This window comes from Eptesicus fuscus, chromosome 20 (genome assembly GCF_027574615.1).
Source record: "Eptesicus fuscus isolate TK198812 chromosome 20, DD_ASM_mEF_20220401, whole genome shotgun sequence".
NCBI lineage: Eukaryota > Metazoa > Chordata > Mammalia > Chiroptera > Vespertilionidae > Eptesicus > Eptesicus fuscus.
The window spans coordinates 9,568,063-9,582,075 of record NC_072492.1 but is presented as its reverse complement, the minus strand read 5'-3'; the positions used below and the strand labels follow the sequence as shown (position 1 = coordinate 9,582,075).

General features: G+C 46.6%; 1 protein-coding gene across 1 annotated transcript in view; it reads right to left on the bottom strand.

Annotated features, from left to right (window-relative positions):
• Nucleotides 1-14,013, bottom strand: part of STX8 (syntaxin 8) — a 243,104-nt gene that overhangs the window by 87,210 nt on the left and 141,881 nt on the right. Inside the window, exon 7 of the mRNA XM_008153588.3 lies at nucleotides 11,603-11,704. Coding sequence (XP_008151810.3) covers nucleotides 11,603-11,704 — 102 coding nt within the window. The remainder of the gene's footprint in view (nucleotides 1-11,602; nucleotides 11,705-14,013) is intronic.

Genomic DNA, 14,013 nt, shown 5'->3' with positions numbered 1-14,013 from the left:
GTTATCTTCAAAGGGGTATGGAAGGAGGATGAGAGAGTTGGATGGAATCTCAAAGGCCATCTAGTCTAAGCTATTGATTTTATATATAAAAAGACATCATGACTTCCCTCCCAGGCTTATCAGCTTGGGTAACTGCAGTCAGAACAGAATCCAATCCTTCAGTTCATTTGAATTTACAAATCCTAGCTAATAAAAGAGTAATATGCAAATTGACCATCACTCCAAGACACAAGATGGCTGCCCCATGTGGTCAAAGATGGCTGCCCCCATGTGGACACAAGATGGCTGCCACAAGATAGCCAGCAGGGGAGGGCAGTTGTGGGCAGTTAGGGGTGACCAGGCCAGCAGAGGAGGGCAGTTGGGGGTGACCAGGCCAGCAGAGGAGGGCAGTTGGGGGAGACCAGGCCAGCAAGGGAGGGCAGTTGGGGGGGGGGACCCAGGCCTGCAGGGGAGAGCAATTGGGGGAGACCAGGCCTGCAAGGGAGGGCAGTTGGGGGGGACCAGGCCTGAAGGGGAGGGCAGTAAGGGGGCGGGGACCGGGCCTGCAGGGGAGGGCAGTTGTGGGCAATCAGGCAAGCAGGGAGGGCAGTTAGGGGTAACCAGACTGGCAGAGGAGGCCAGTTGGGGGAGACCAGGTCAGCAGGGGAGGGCAGTTGGGGGGGACCAGGACTGCAGGGGAGGACAGTTGGGAGGGGGGAGGCCTGCAGGGAGGGCAGTTGGGGGGGACCAGGCCTGCAGGGTGGGCAGTTGGGGGGGGGAAGGCTGCAGGGAAGCCCAGTTGGGGGGGACCAGGCCTGCAGGGGAGGGCAGTGGGGGGGGGGGGACCAGACTGGCAGGGGAGGGCAGTTAGGGCAATCGGGCCAGCCAGGGAGCAGTTAGGCATCGATCAGGCTGGCAGGGGAGTGATTAGGGGGTGATCAGGCTGGCAGGCAGAAGTGGTTAGGGGCAATCAGGCAGAGGCAGGCGAGTAGTTGGGAGCCAGCAGTCCTGGATTGTGAGAGGGATGTCTGACCTCCTGTTTAGGCCCAACAGGCGGTCAGACATCCCTCAAAGGGTCCCAGATTGGAGAGGGTGCAGGCTGGGCTGAGGGACACATCCCCTCCCCATACACGAATTCCGTGCACCGGGCCTCTAGTACACAATAAAATCAATATATGAATGAGAAGCACTTGAGTGTAATGGTGAACCCCTGAAGGATTAGGTTGGGTTGGCAAAATATCTTGAGCAGTGGTGGGGTGCTCTTCCCCCATAAGCAGTAGACAAATAGCAGAGGTACTGTATACTTTGCATACACAAAGCATACTCTGTCCCAGGCCTCCTGATAGTCTTTCTAAATGCAACCAGTGCTTGCTGGTCCCGTGGGGCTGGGTGAAAGCAGATGAATTCACTGGTGAACAAACATTACCAGAAAACACGCACAAACACGTACATCAGCAGTAGCATCAACCGAGGCCCATACAGTGTAATTATTATTCCATAGCTACATAAGCCACTCTTGGAAATCACACCTTATCTTTCCAAACCACACCAAGCAAAAACAATAATCAAAAAATGATTCTACTTTGTGATCATTTCTGACCCCCTTGATGATAGCAAAAGTCATACCTCATAACAGATTACAGGAGCGTGGAGCCTCTGAGGTGGTCACGGTGACGGCTGGGAGGCTGTCAGCCCCTATCAATCACCTTCCATTAAATAAAGCTTTTCCAATTTTCTGCTTCTCTCAAAAGTTTTGTTTTGCCTGGATTAAGCTGAGGCATCAACATTTGAACTTACTGTTCCTATTACTGCTCCCTAAATAAATGCCATTAGCAGAAAAACTAGCTTTTCCACAGTAAGAACTCCAAATTAAGGCTGACAACAGTGATGTGGTTGCATATAAAAGATATCTGGCTACAAACACTTCACAGGTACACATTATACGAAGTTCATGAGCAACTTCAGGGCCCAGGAGGGAGGGAGAATGTAAGGCGCCGAGAGGAGAGGTCTGTGAGTTGTACATTTTAGCTCCTGAAATGAAAATTGAGCAACTCCAATATATTCACTGGAGTGCCACAATACTCTCGGATTTCAGAAGCAGGCCTCCTCAGAGTTTTATGCTATATGGTTTCACTACCTGGTACCTATTATCTTCATGATGGAGAAAAGTGATTTTTCTAAAATATAGCAGATATGTCTGGGGGTGGAGGGGGCAGTTTAAATCAATTGAAAAAGGCATGTTTAAAAAGTAACAGCACCTAAGGAAGGGATTCATCTTATTTATCTTTGTAATCCTGATAGCCAGGTAGATGTCTGCTGCATTAAGACACCACATTCATAAGCTGGGGGCCCGTTTATGTAAATATGATCAAGGTTACAATCATGCACATTCCTCTGTACCAATAAACAGACTTTTCATTATGATTTTTAATGGCTGCATAAATGTGACGAGAGCCAGAAACAGAGTGGTAAGAACAGAGAGTGACGAAGAGGGAAGACACATATTTTCAGAGTTAGTCTCAAACAGGCCTAGGGGCTACCTAGATCGATGTGTACGAAAGAGGTCCAGAGGTAGTACACTGTGACATCTGTTATTTGGCCCACACAGATTTTTTTAAAATGTTAATTTATTGTCAGCATTAAAATATTGGGAGATTTTACTGAAAGATCCAGAGTTCAGGCTTCTCCTAAAGAAGTAAACAAACAGATGATCTGGCGATTCTAGGCTCCATCCCCACCGGAAGGAACCTGCTGTGCAGGCTCTCGTGTGCCCCTGGAGATCACCACAGTGGCCCACTTCATTCCTGAAGGCTTCCTGTCTGGCCTCTGAGAGCATTGGAAGCGAAAAAGGAAGGTTTGAGCCTGAAAAAATTGGAAGCATGGAAGAGATAGCCTATTTTGGGATGGAGATAATGAGTCTACAAAGAGCATGGATGGATTGAGAGGATGCTGGGGACAGTCAAGAGACAGTGACTGGAAGGAGAGGAAGACACAGACCTTGACATGCAGAACTGGTAGTTGCTCATGACGTCATCCAAGAGTCAATGAAGCAGCTTGGAGAAAAAGCGTCAAGAGGAAAAGAGCCGAGGACTGAGCCCCAGGTCCTGCCCTCACTAGGAGAGGAAAGAACATGGTGAGAGACAAAGGCAGAATTAGCTCCAGTGGCTCTCCCAGACCTGGTCCTCGCTGTCCAGCTTCATTTTCTGCGCCTCCCAGCAGGCACCGTGAGCCCAGCCAGCCAGTCCTATTTGTTGTTTGAGAAACCGAGTACTGTTGCCTGCCTTAGAGCCTCCTTCAAACCTGTGCTTCCTACCACCTGCGATGCTATTTTCTCCCCTGCCTTCATGATGTTTCTGTTTGACTTTCCACAACCAGCCAGAGCGGCCCAGGAGGTTGCTTCCCTAGCGCCTGCGCACAACTAGCAGAGCCTCCTCGCGCTGCCCTGAGCTTGCTGCCCTCCTCTTGGGCTGAGTGCCAGGCACCAGGTCTTCTCCAACGTCTGACCCTCAGTGCCTGGCGTGGCATTCAACAAAGAGCAGGACCAAGGAGGGAAGCAGTAAGCCACTGCAGGGGTAGATAAACCCCGGGGGAGTGCTGTGCCTCAGAACTCGAGGAGGAGCCATTTCTAATAGAACCACCTCGAATACCAGGCGTCATTCAAGGAGAGTGAGAACGGAGAGGCACTATATTTCAGCAAGAACCTGTGGCTAATAAGTTTAGGTGGGGGTGGTTTCTGATATGTCATTGGAAAGTAGTTTGGTAATGTGTATCAAAAGGCTTACCACTGCTCACCCCCTCTTTGGGAAATCCATCTGTAACTGACAACTTGTATTTGTTCCCTGGTGGTTCAGATCTACCCCCATTTCCATGTTGAGGGAGCTCCCCTCATGTGAGTCCTGGCAGGAGACCATGCGTCGCTTCCCACTGAGACCAGACTCCTCTTCTGCCCGCCCTGGCAGCCAGGCCTGGCCATGCCGGCACCCCTCCTCCAGCAGGGGAGCAGACACACTCCGAGGCGCTGGCCTCACTCAGCGGCTCTGGATGCGGCACCCCGACCTCACACTCCCAGGGGCCCCTCAGGGACGCTGCTCAGACCCCTGGCCCTCCACTTCCTGTCACTTCCCTGAACCTCAAACAACCTTCTAATCGGGGCCCCACTTTTAGAAGACAGCCAATTCCAGTCTCTGGAAACATCCTGATAGGAAAAACCTCCTAAATATGGGAAAAAGCTTTGTGCATGCAATGCAACATTATTTATAAAGAAAAATGTGGAAATAATCTAAACTCCCCCAAACAAGTATTTAAGTCAATGATAGTACAGCCACTTGATAGAACAGCACTAATGGAACTAAAAGGAAATAGGTTTATAATAAAATGTTAAAAAAAAATAGAGGGGTTTAAAAATACAGTATTATTGTACTCTTACAAAATACAGGAAGTACCAAAATGTTGAGTAGAAGTATCTTCTTCAAATTTTAATTATTTTTTAAGTACAAAAGTAATTCAGGTTTACTGCAAATGTTCTAGAGAGACATACAGAAAGCACTGGCACTTCTGCCACCAGCTCCAGCCTGGCCTCCACGGAGCTGAGTCACCAACGTTAACGCCACCTGCTTCAGGCTCTGACCTCTACACAGCACTTCCCGGACCCTCTGTCTCCCCTCTCTCCCTCCATCCTCGTGTGTCCCTCCATCCCTCTTTTAGGCGGGACTGCAGACCCTGCTTCTTTCGGTTTTGCCCTTTGCCAAAAGCAGCTTCTCTTCAGTCCTCAGACCTCTGCCCAGTGTTCTGTCCGCTCGGAAACCTCTGGACCCCTCGGCTGACGTAGACCCCTTTTCTCCTGCGCCCCATACTAATGCTTTGCCAGTGTCCCTCCCATTTGCTCTAAGTTCCCCGAGGGCAGGGACTGTGCCCCGTGTACCTGTCAGCTCCGGTACCTCACCCAATGCTGGACACTTGGATGGCGCCCAGTGACTGTGTTGGCACGGAGGAAGGAGGAAGGATGTGTGAATGGGCGAGGGAGCGCGGTGCTGGAGGACAGTATGGCTGGGAGGACACAGGCATTGGCAGAGGACTGGGCACTTCTCCATAGAGACTGAATGAGCGAGGACACGAGGAAACACAGACACGCAAGCATGGGAAGAAAAGGGAGCTGAGGGGCTTAACTAGATTATCTCAACAAAGGAGGACAGAAGAAAGAAGAAAAGGCAGGAAACAATAGCCAAGAAGGATATTCTGGGTAAACAGTAAGATGAATAAAAGGGACTGCATGGTTATTCTTTTCCTTCGGATGAACTGTTTATGTTTGGGGAAGGGTTTTAAAAATAATCCCTTGAAAGATTAAACTGTCTCTAAGGTCAGTTAAACACACCAGACTGCTGAGAGCTCAGTTTCCGACCCATGTTGTACTGGGCTCCCAGGAGCTAACCTAAGAGAAAGTGTGTTCAGTGAGATACAAACCAGGCAGCACTGCACCCCCCACCCCCACCCGCATGCGCCCGGGGGGCTCTCACTAATTCCTTGATGGGGAATGGGCTTCGGCCACAAAATTCCAAATTCCAGTCTCAGTTGCTTTTTAATCAACTCTGCTTCTAGTCATTGCTAGCCTCCCAGCTCCAGAACATCCTGGTATAGCTTACTCGAGGTGTCACCGTTCTCCGTAAAGGCCCTGGTACGCTGCTTCAGACGGAGCCTCTGAGTCTTACCTCCTGAGGCGGCTCCAGGCAACCGACTCAACTTCCACTTTTAACACAGCCGGCTTTTAGTAAGGGCTCTCTAGAGCCAGTCACTATGCCACCAACTTGTTCTCGGGAGTCTGCAGAATGCCCACGGGTACTAGACATTGTTGCCCAAATGTTACAGAGGAGGGAGCTGAGACTGAGGGCCAACGGCTCACCCCGAGTTGTAGGTGGCAGAGCCCAAACCGTGGCCGGGTCTGTCCCTCCGGCTGCAGGCCCACAGCCTCCCGGGCCCATCTTCACCGCTCCCTAAGACACCACACGCCCAGGCGCTGAAGGCAAACGCGTGGTCCCAGGATGAGAAAGTGTTTATGCAAATGGAAGCCGGGCTGATTTCTAACCACATCGCTGAAACCTTGCTAAAATCACAATCGACGTGCTTAGACAACATTACGTAATAGTCAGTGTGCTGGGAGGCAGCGCTGTCCCTCAGCCTGAGTCATTCAGGACTCGTCGTCTGGCCCCTCACAATTGCCTGTCCCTCAGACGCAGACGGGGCTCTATTTTGAATTCTAATGAGAACGAGGCACACTGAATATTTAAACTGCAATTACAAAGATCCTGCTTTTACACAGATGTTCTCACTACAAGTAAGCGACCTGAAAATACACATAGGTACCAATGGAAAATATCAGTCTAATTTACATTTAGAAGCTGGAAAAAGACAATCTTGTTTTCTACTTGATGCTATCATTGAGGTAGGGGTGGGTAAGAAAAGGGAGGAAAAAAACAACATGCAAAGATCTCGGGGAAAATGTTAAAGCCTGGGCTCCGAGCGAGAGGGTCACAAAGAGGTGCTTGAGTCCTTTGTTAACAACTGAACAAACAAATTCGTCACCAGGCCCTTCTGTGTGGCCCCTTGCAATCCAGCCTGTACGTATAACTAGAAATTTCCTCACTGCAAAAGCATCTATGACTGATGTATCCGATCAGCAAGGAAGATACGCTGCGGGCAGGGAAACAAAAGATTTCACGGTTCGCAACCTATTTTCGCAGGCCCTTAAGTAAAGCGATGTGCCGGCTGCTCTCCGTTAAACAGGAATAGCGTGCCCTGTGAACAGCCAGCGAGTTACACAGGAGGGAGCTGCGTGATCCCCACCTCCCAAATTGTTAAGATCTCTCTTGCTTGCAGTATCATGTATGTATATGAACGTGTTTACATGTGAAACGGTTCATCTGGGCTTGCATTTGGGAAAAGCAGGTGATTAACTCCCTGCTCTGTCCTGAGTCTCCTGGACCAAGCCCCCGCCCCCAAACGCCTTTCTTATTAAGACCATCATTGAACTTCCATGGCATCTGGCTCTCCTCTTGTGAATGCCAGCACTAAGGAAAGGGGCTATGGTTCATTCTTTTCTGATCTCTCTGGTTGCTGCCCTCTTCAGCTGGTATGAAACATGTCCAGTGTGTTTTTAATTTCAGTTATTTTTTATTTCTAGACGTTCTACTTGGTCCCTTTTCAAATGTTCTATGTCACTCTTTATAGTATCCTCTTCTCTGAAGATCCTTTCAAGGTTGTCATTTCTTTCTTTAAATATGGTAAGCACAATTGATGTTATAATCGTGTCTGATGATCGAGCACTGCAAGTCTGTGCGGACTGGTTTCTGTGGTCTGTTGCTGGTCCTGGCCCGTGTTATTCTGTTCCATGTATCCTAGGTATCTTTGACTATGTGCTGGTCATTGCCCTGGAAATTTTTTTTTTGGTTGAATCCTAGCGACTGAGTATAAATATGCCTTTCTCCAAAGAGGCATTTCATTGTTTTTGCCAAGTACCTGGAGCTATTACAGGTGAGTCCGTCTCAAACCAAACTCAGGGTATGAGGTTTCCTGGCCATGCTGAGTATGGATACCCAAGGTGCAAACCAGAGGAGGGCCTTTTGGGCCACACCTATCAGGCAATGTAGGTTTTTCCTTTGTGTTTTTTTTCTATTGTGTTCAGTGCCAAGGCTGCCTTCTCTACAGTTCTCAAAGGCAAGTTTCCTTCTGGTACATTTCTATCCTAGCGTGTAGCTCTTCGGGGCCCAATCATCATCATCATCATCATCATCATCATCATCATCTCCTATTACATTTCCAGTTTGGAGTAAGCCGGGGGACTTCACTTTTACTCTGCTTGCCTGCCCCTCTCGGGCTGTGGAAGTCCCTGACTCCTGCCTGCAAAAGGGCTCTATCAGATAAGAAAATAAGGCCAGTGGTCGGCAAACTCATTAGTCAACAGAGCCAAATTGAAATTTCTTTTGAGAGCCGAAAACCGACTTCTGCGCATGGGCCACGAAGTTTCAATCGCACTGTACGTGCGCACCCGCATGTGGTATTTTGTGGAAGAGCCACACTCAAGGGGCCAAAGAGCCGCATGTGTCTCGCAAGCCATGGTTAGCCGACCACTGCCCTAGACAGTACCTGAGAGTTTAGAGACTGGAAGCAACACAACAGGTCAGCTTATGGTGGTTCCTCAGAAAAATGAAACACCATCTGATGCAGCAACTCCACTTGTGGGTATACGCACAGAATACAGGCTTGACCCAATACTAGTGCACTCATGTTCCCAGTGGCATTATTCACAATAGTCAGAGTCCACTGACAAAGAAAAGGACAAACAAAATGTAGTATATACATTCAATGGAACATTATTCAGCTTTAGAAAAAGGGGAAGGAGATTCTGACACGTGCTACAAAGTAGAGGAATATTGAAGACATTATGCTCAGTGAAATAAGCCAGATTCAAAGGATAAATACTGTGTTATTTCACTTACAGAGGGTCTTAGAATAGAGACAGAGAGTAGGATGGTAATTGACAGGGGCCATGGGAAGTGTTTAATGAGGATAGAGTTCCAGTTTGGGATGGTGTAAAGTTCTGGAGATGATGCTGGTGATGTTGGCACAACCATGTCAATGTGCTTAGCACTGAAAATAGCTGCAATGGTAAATTTTACGGTATGTACATTTTACCACAATAAAACAAAATTTTTAAATAAAAGGTCTGGCTAATTTTGCCAAGGGCTGCTAGACCTACTCAACAAATCCCACAACATGCCTAGTGTTCAAAGGCTTAATATTGACCAATGGAAGTCTCAGAAGTTAATTGCTGGGTGTCATAAATACAAGTCTGACCCCCCACCCTAGAGCTCCGGAGGCCACATGCTGAACCTGCAGGATTGTGGGAAAACTCGCACTGCGTGTCAACAAGCACATACATAATTACACGTTTCCTTTAAAAATATGAGTGCAGTACGTTTTCCTTTAGAGGTATCAGGCACCAGAAATGGTAGAAGGATAGTTATTCAGTGTTGATCTACAACATTAATGGAGCTGCTAAGTAAATATTAGGAAAAAATTGAAGGGATAAGAGAAGCAAATCTCTAAAGTATTTCTATTGGAAGAATAAAGAAATTTCTTCTTTCAGTACCTGACATTGCTGTCCTGTTGCATCTCCCTTCTGAGTCACTACATGTAATTCTGTTATAGATAATATATGTTAAATACAACATATACCTACCAGATAACCACTAGATAACGAATTACTAAATGCAAATGAGACATAAGATAAATTTACAGTTAACATATTTTAAGATACCAAGTTTTAAAAACATAAACATGCATATCAGTAATTCTAGGAGTCTCTAAGTTTCTTCTATTTAAAAAAATGAAGTTCAGCTCAGAAGGTTTTATGGAAATTTCTGGGTATAAAAACTAACACTAGGTAATACCATAAATTTAAAAGGTGGCAACAGTAGAAGTAACGTTCTTCATTGTGACTCTATGAATGGTGTATACTGAGGCCACTACATTGCAAATACAAATACAAAACTTATCGATTTGTCTATGAATATGTTCATTCCAAAATAATAGCAACATGATTTCTCATCAGATAAAAAAGACCTTGGGAAAGTTATCCCTCAACTGGGAAGAGTCTTCCTCCTTCAGACATAATGATAATGCCTCATACTTGCTCGTTGCTTACTATGTGCCAAACACTGCTCTAAGTGCTATCTACAATAATAAAAGCATAGTATGCTAATTAGACTGGACATCCTTCTGGACGTCCTTCCGGACGAAGCCAGGGCTGTGAGGGAAGCCCGGGTCCTGGGTGCCAGAGGGAAGCTGGTGCTGGCAGCCGGGGGAAGGAAGGCCTTCTCTTGCATGATTTTCGTGCATTGGGCCTCTAGTATATCTAGATATCTGTATCTGTATCCTCTCTCTCAGTATGAGCTATAACTTGTATCTTTATCTATATTAATTCATTCGTTTCTTACAACAACCCTCTCATTCCCATTGCAAAGATGAGAAGCCCAAGGCAAAGGTGAGCATGAGCTTCCCCCAGGCCATCCAGCTGGTGAGCGGCAAAGCTGGGTGCACATTCCGGCTCTGGAGCCTGCTACCCACTGTGCTCTCGGGCCTCTCTACATAAACAGGGAAATTCGGGGAAGATGGGCAGCGTTACACACGTTCCAGATTCTATACAGTTTAATTCTGATAATCAGATCTTCCACTTTTTTATAGCTGAGGAAACCAAGGCTCAGCAGGATTAAGTTTATACAGAAATTGAAGAGATTAAGAGAGGCAGGTGGGAGTGAACCCACATCTCTCTGCCTCCCAAGTTCCAGGGTCATGTGCAGAGAAGTTATGTGAGAAGGCTGGGGAGGCACAGTGGAGGAGGCTGGGCTTCTTGCAGGAGGAAAGGAACTCATGCCTCAGGAACAGAAGCACAGAGTGGGTTGGTGTCTGATGGATGAGAACTGAGGGTGGGGGGAGCAGGACAGGTGATAAAAGGGAAGCAGGTCAGCCCCTCAGTTTCCCTTCTTCTGAGGTTCTGGAGTCGCTAGCTGCCTGGTCCTGCCTCGGCCTGTGCTAGACTTCTGCTTAACCAGCAAGTAACACAGGGGTGGACGGCCATGCTTCTCAAGGTGGAGCCGCAGGTGACCCTTGCACAGAGGTCTCTGCTCTAAAACGAGGTAGATCAGAGGGATCCGTTATATTTTTCGTGTTGAAAGGGCTACAAGTTAGGCTAAGCATGTCCTCGAATCAATAGTTGTTTGTCATGCTGTATTTCTATTTACAATAAGAGCATCAGCTCGATAAACTTGGTGCACCTTTGTGGGATGGAGCACCGGCGACATCACTGTGATTGCTCCCACTGCCCCCACCGCGGATCAGCACCGGCCTCGGTCTGACAAGGCACGGGACGCAGGCCGCGTGTAACGTAAACCGCGTGAAATCTGCATCGGAACCTCACAGAACAGCAAGTACCTGCATCAGAACTGCTTGGCATTCCTGTTACATAGCGAACACTCTTGAACTCTGACCTGCGCCTACTCAATCAGAACCTCTGGGAGTGGGGGCTGGGAATCAGCCTTGAAATCACTCCGAGGGACCCTCATCTTGGCATGTGAACCCCCATTTTACTTACAAGGTATTAAGAAGTGAAATGATTGCCAAAGATAACACCACCAAATGCAGGATTTGAACTCACTTGAGCTTCAGAAGCTGGGCTGTATCTGCTCAGGAGTTCTCCCTTCAACAACTAAGCTTTGATTCCATTAAAACAAGGCACAGCAGTGAACGAGGCTGCCTTGCAAACCCAGAGCTCCATCATCTCCAATCCGCACACTGTCACACAGCTTCCCAAGCAATTCTTCTCTATAAGCACACAGAAAGGTTCCTTCTTTTAAATTTTAAAACATTAATACATTTTACTTCCCCTGAACTCGTGACAACTCACTTCAGTTGAACGAGACCTGGGTTATCTGCTAGCAGTGTGTGCCTCATCGGATGGGGCTGCCGTGTTAGAAGCGCAGCCAAACCTGCAGTAACTAGACAAACGTGGGAAAACCCAAGCAGAGGCGCCCGCACGCGGGCGAGGCGGCCCCCTGACTACCCCCTCGCTCACCACAGGACGCTGACTTCCTGTCCACCAGAGTCACACGCCGGGTCTCGGTGCGGAGCCTCTCGTCGGTGTTCTCCACCAGGTTGGCAAGGTCATCGATGATCTCTACAACGGAAAACAAAGATGCGTGGTTAATACTCCAAAATGCCCTGGCCACGTCTAAGCAGCAGAGCTGCGTGGGCCTTCCCAGGAATAATTCTCCCAGTGCAGCCAGGGAAGAGGCAAAAACTCATGTGTGTTCTTTGAAAACTGCCATATTGATTCCAAAAAAGGGGGAACGTGGAGTGGTAAAGGAAAACCCGGTTTAACACAATAGACAGAGGAGTCACGTCACAAGTTCAGGGGAAAGGACGCATGACCCAAGAGTGTACGGCAGCCAAGTGGTCATTCAAGTGCTCAAGGTGACAGACAGACGGTGCAGGAGACGTCAGGGACAGCTGGGGTCCTTCCTATGAGACCTGCTTGATGGTGAAATCTAGTCACTAAGAATGGAGGAGCCAGAGACCATGGCACAGAGGATGGTGAGAACGGCATCCATCTGAATACTGAGCAGAGAATAAACAGGTGTGTGGATTAGGTTACAGAAAGGAGATGCGATTACCACTGGAAACCAGGATGCCCAGGGGGAGGGGAAAAAAACTGAAGGTGCTATTCTTCATCACTCACAGCAGAGCCCTATTAAGCTGTTAAAAAGTAAAATATATAGCAATGTATAGCTTTATAAAATCACCAAAGCTTCAATATTTTATGAAATGTTAGATGGATTTTTTGGTAATTACTCTCTCATAAAGAACCCTTTATGTGGTTTGTCTTTTTATTTTTAACACTAATCTTTTAAAAGTGAAATTAAGCACTTAACATTTAAGATAGCATATATATATAGTATGATCCTAATTATGTAAAAATATTTCAATCTATCTTTTTATATAAAAACCAAGAAGGATATATCTGGATTATTTATTTATTTCTAGGTGATGGGACCCTGAGTGAATTTCCTTATATTTTCTTTCGTGTTCCAATTTTTTAAATAATGAAAATATTATTTTTCCATTTTGAGTCTCTTTTCCTCCCTCCTTCCCTCTCTTCCTCTCTTTTTTAGTGATACCTTTAGAGATATGTTGTCCAATACACATCATCACTTTTCATAAGAATAAAACAAACAAGGAAGTCAAAGGAGGTTTCTGGAAGAGTGCTGAGTTGAGTTTGAAGGCCACCTGGGAGAAGCAGGGAAAGGGCAAGCCCTGCAAAAAGAACAGCACGTGAGAGGCCCAGAGGGTGGGTGTTCTTCCTGCCAGCCTGCTGCAGCGCTTCCGGCAACTTCTCTTTACTTACAGACCTTTAGATTTGTGTATTCTAATTATTTTTTGCATGCCTTTCTTGTACAGAAAGACTATGACAGAAACTTTTATTCATCTCTATGCCTCCCATCCCAGGAGAGTACCTGGTACACAGCCAAGATAAAATAAATACTGCCCTGGCTGGTTTGGCTCAGTGGATAGAGCGTCACCCTGCGGACTGAAGGGTCCAGTCAAGGGCACATGCTCAGGTTGCGGGCTCGATCCCCAGTGAGGGGCGTGAAGGAGGCAGCCGATCAATGATTCTCTCTCATCATTGATGTTTCTATCTCTCTCTTCCTCTCTGAAATCAATAAAATTATATTTTAAAAAATAAAATAAATACTGAAAGATAAAGGCAATGAATGAATGAAGTATCAAAGATAAAAGCATTGAACAATTTCAAAGCACTTTGTTGCTTCTTTAAAAAGTGAATCTAAGCCAAGTTTTCAAGTATTTATATAGCATCTGTCTATAAAATCTTTCATATTCATTCATAACTCTCTATTCCCTTGTATTCAATGACATACCCACTCCCATTTTTCCTTTCGCCTGTCTATAAGCTCTATCTAGGTTTTCCTCTTACTCTGAAATGTTGGCAATCCCAAGCATTCTATTTTTACTCTATAATACTACCATGGTGATTTTTTATGCCTTTTAGTTCATCAATATTTATATTAAAAACATGAAAATTTTCTGCTCTCTCTCTCCAAAATTCTTGACCCATATAGCCAACTGCCTATTACTTATCTCTACCTTGAAATTCCTGCAAACTTCTGACTCTCAAGGTCTCTAAAATTAAACTCTTCATGTTCCCCCAAACATTGCTTCCCTCCCGTAATGGCACCATCACTCCTTTGCTTGACCAAGATAGAAATCCTGGGAGTTACTTGACCGTCTCCCTTCCCCTTCTCGTTCATTAGACATTCTATTTTTCAGCCACTCTAGTTGATTCTCCCTCCCTAGTATCTTTCAATCCTACCATCTCTCTTAAACTCTATTACTAGTATCTCACAAAAATTTTCCACTGTTTCTGAGACAATTCCTAACTTACCTTCCTGTTTCTACTCCTGGGTCCTT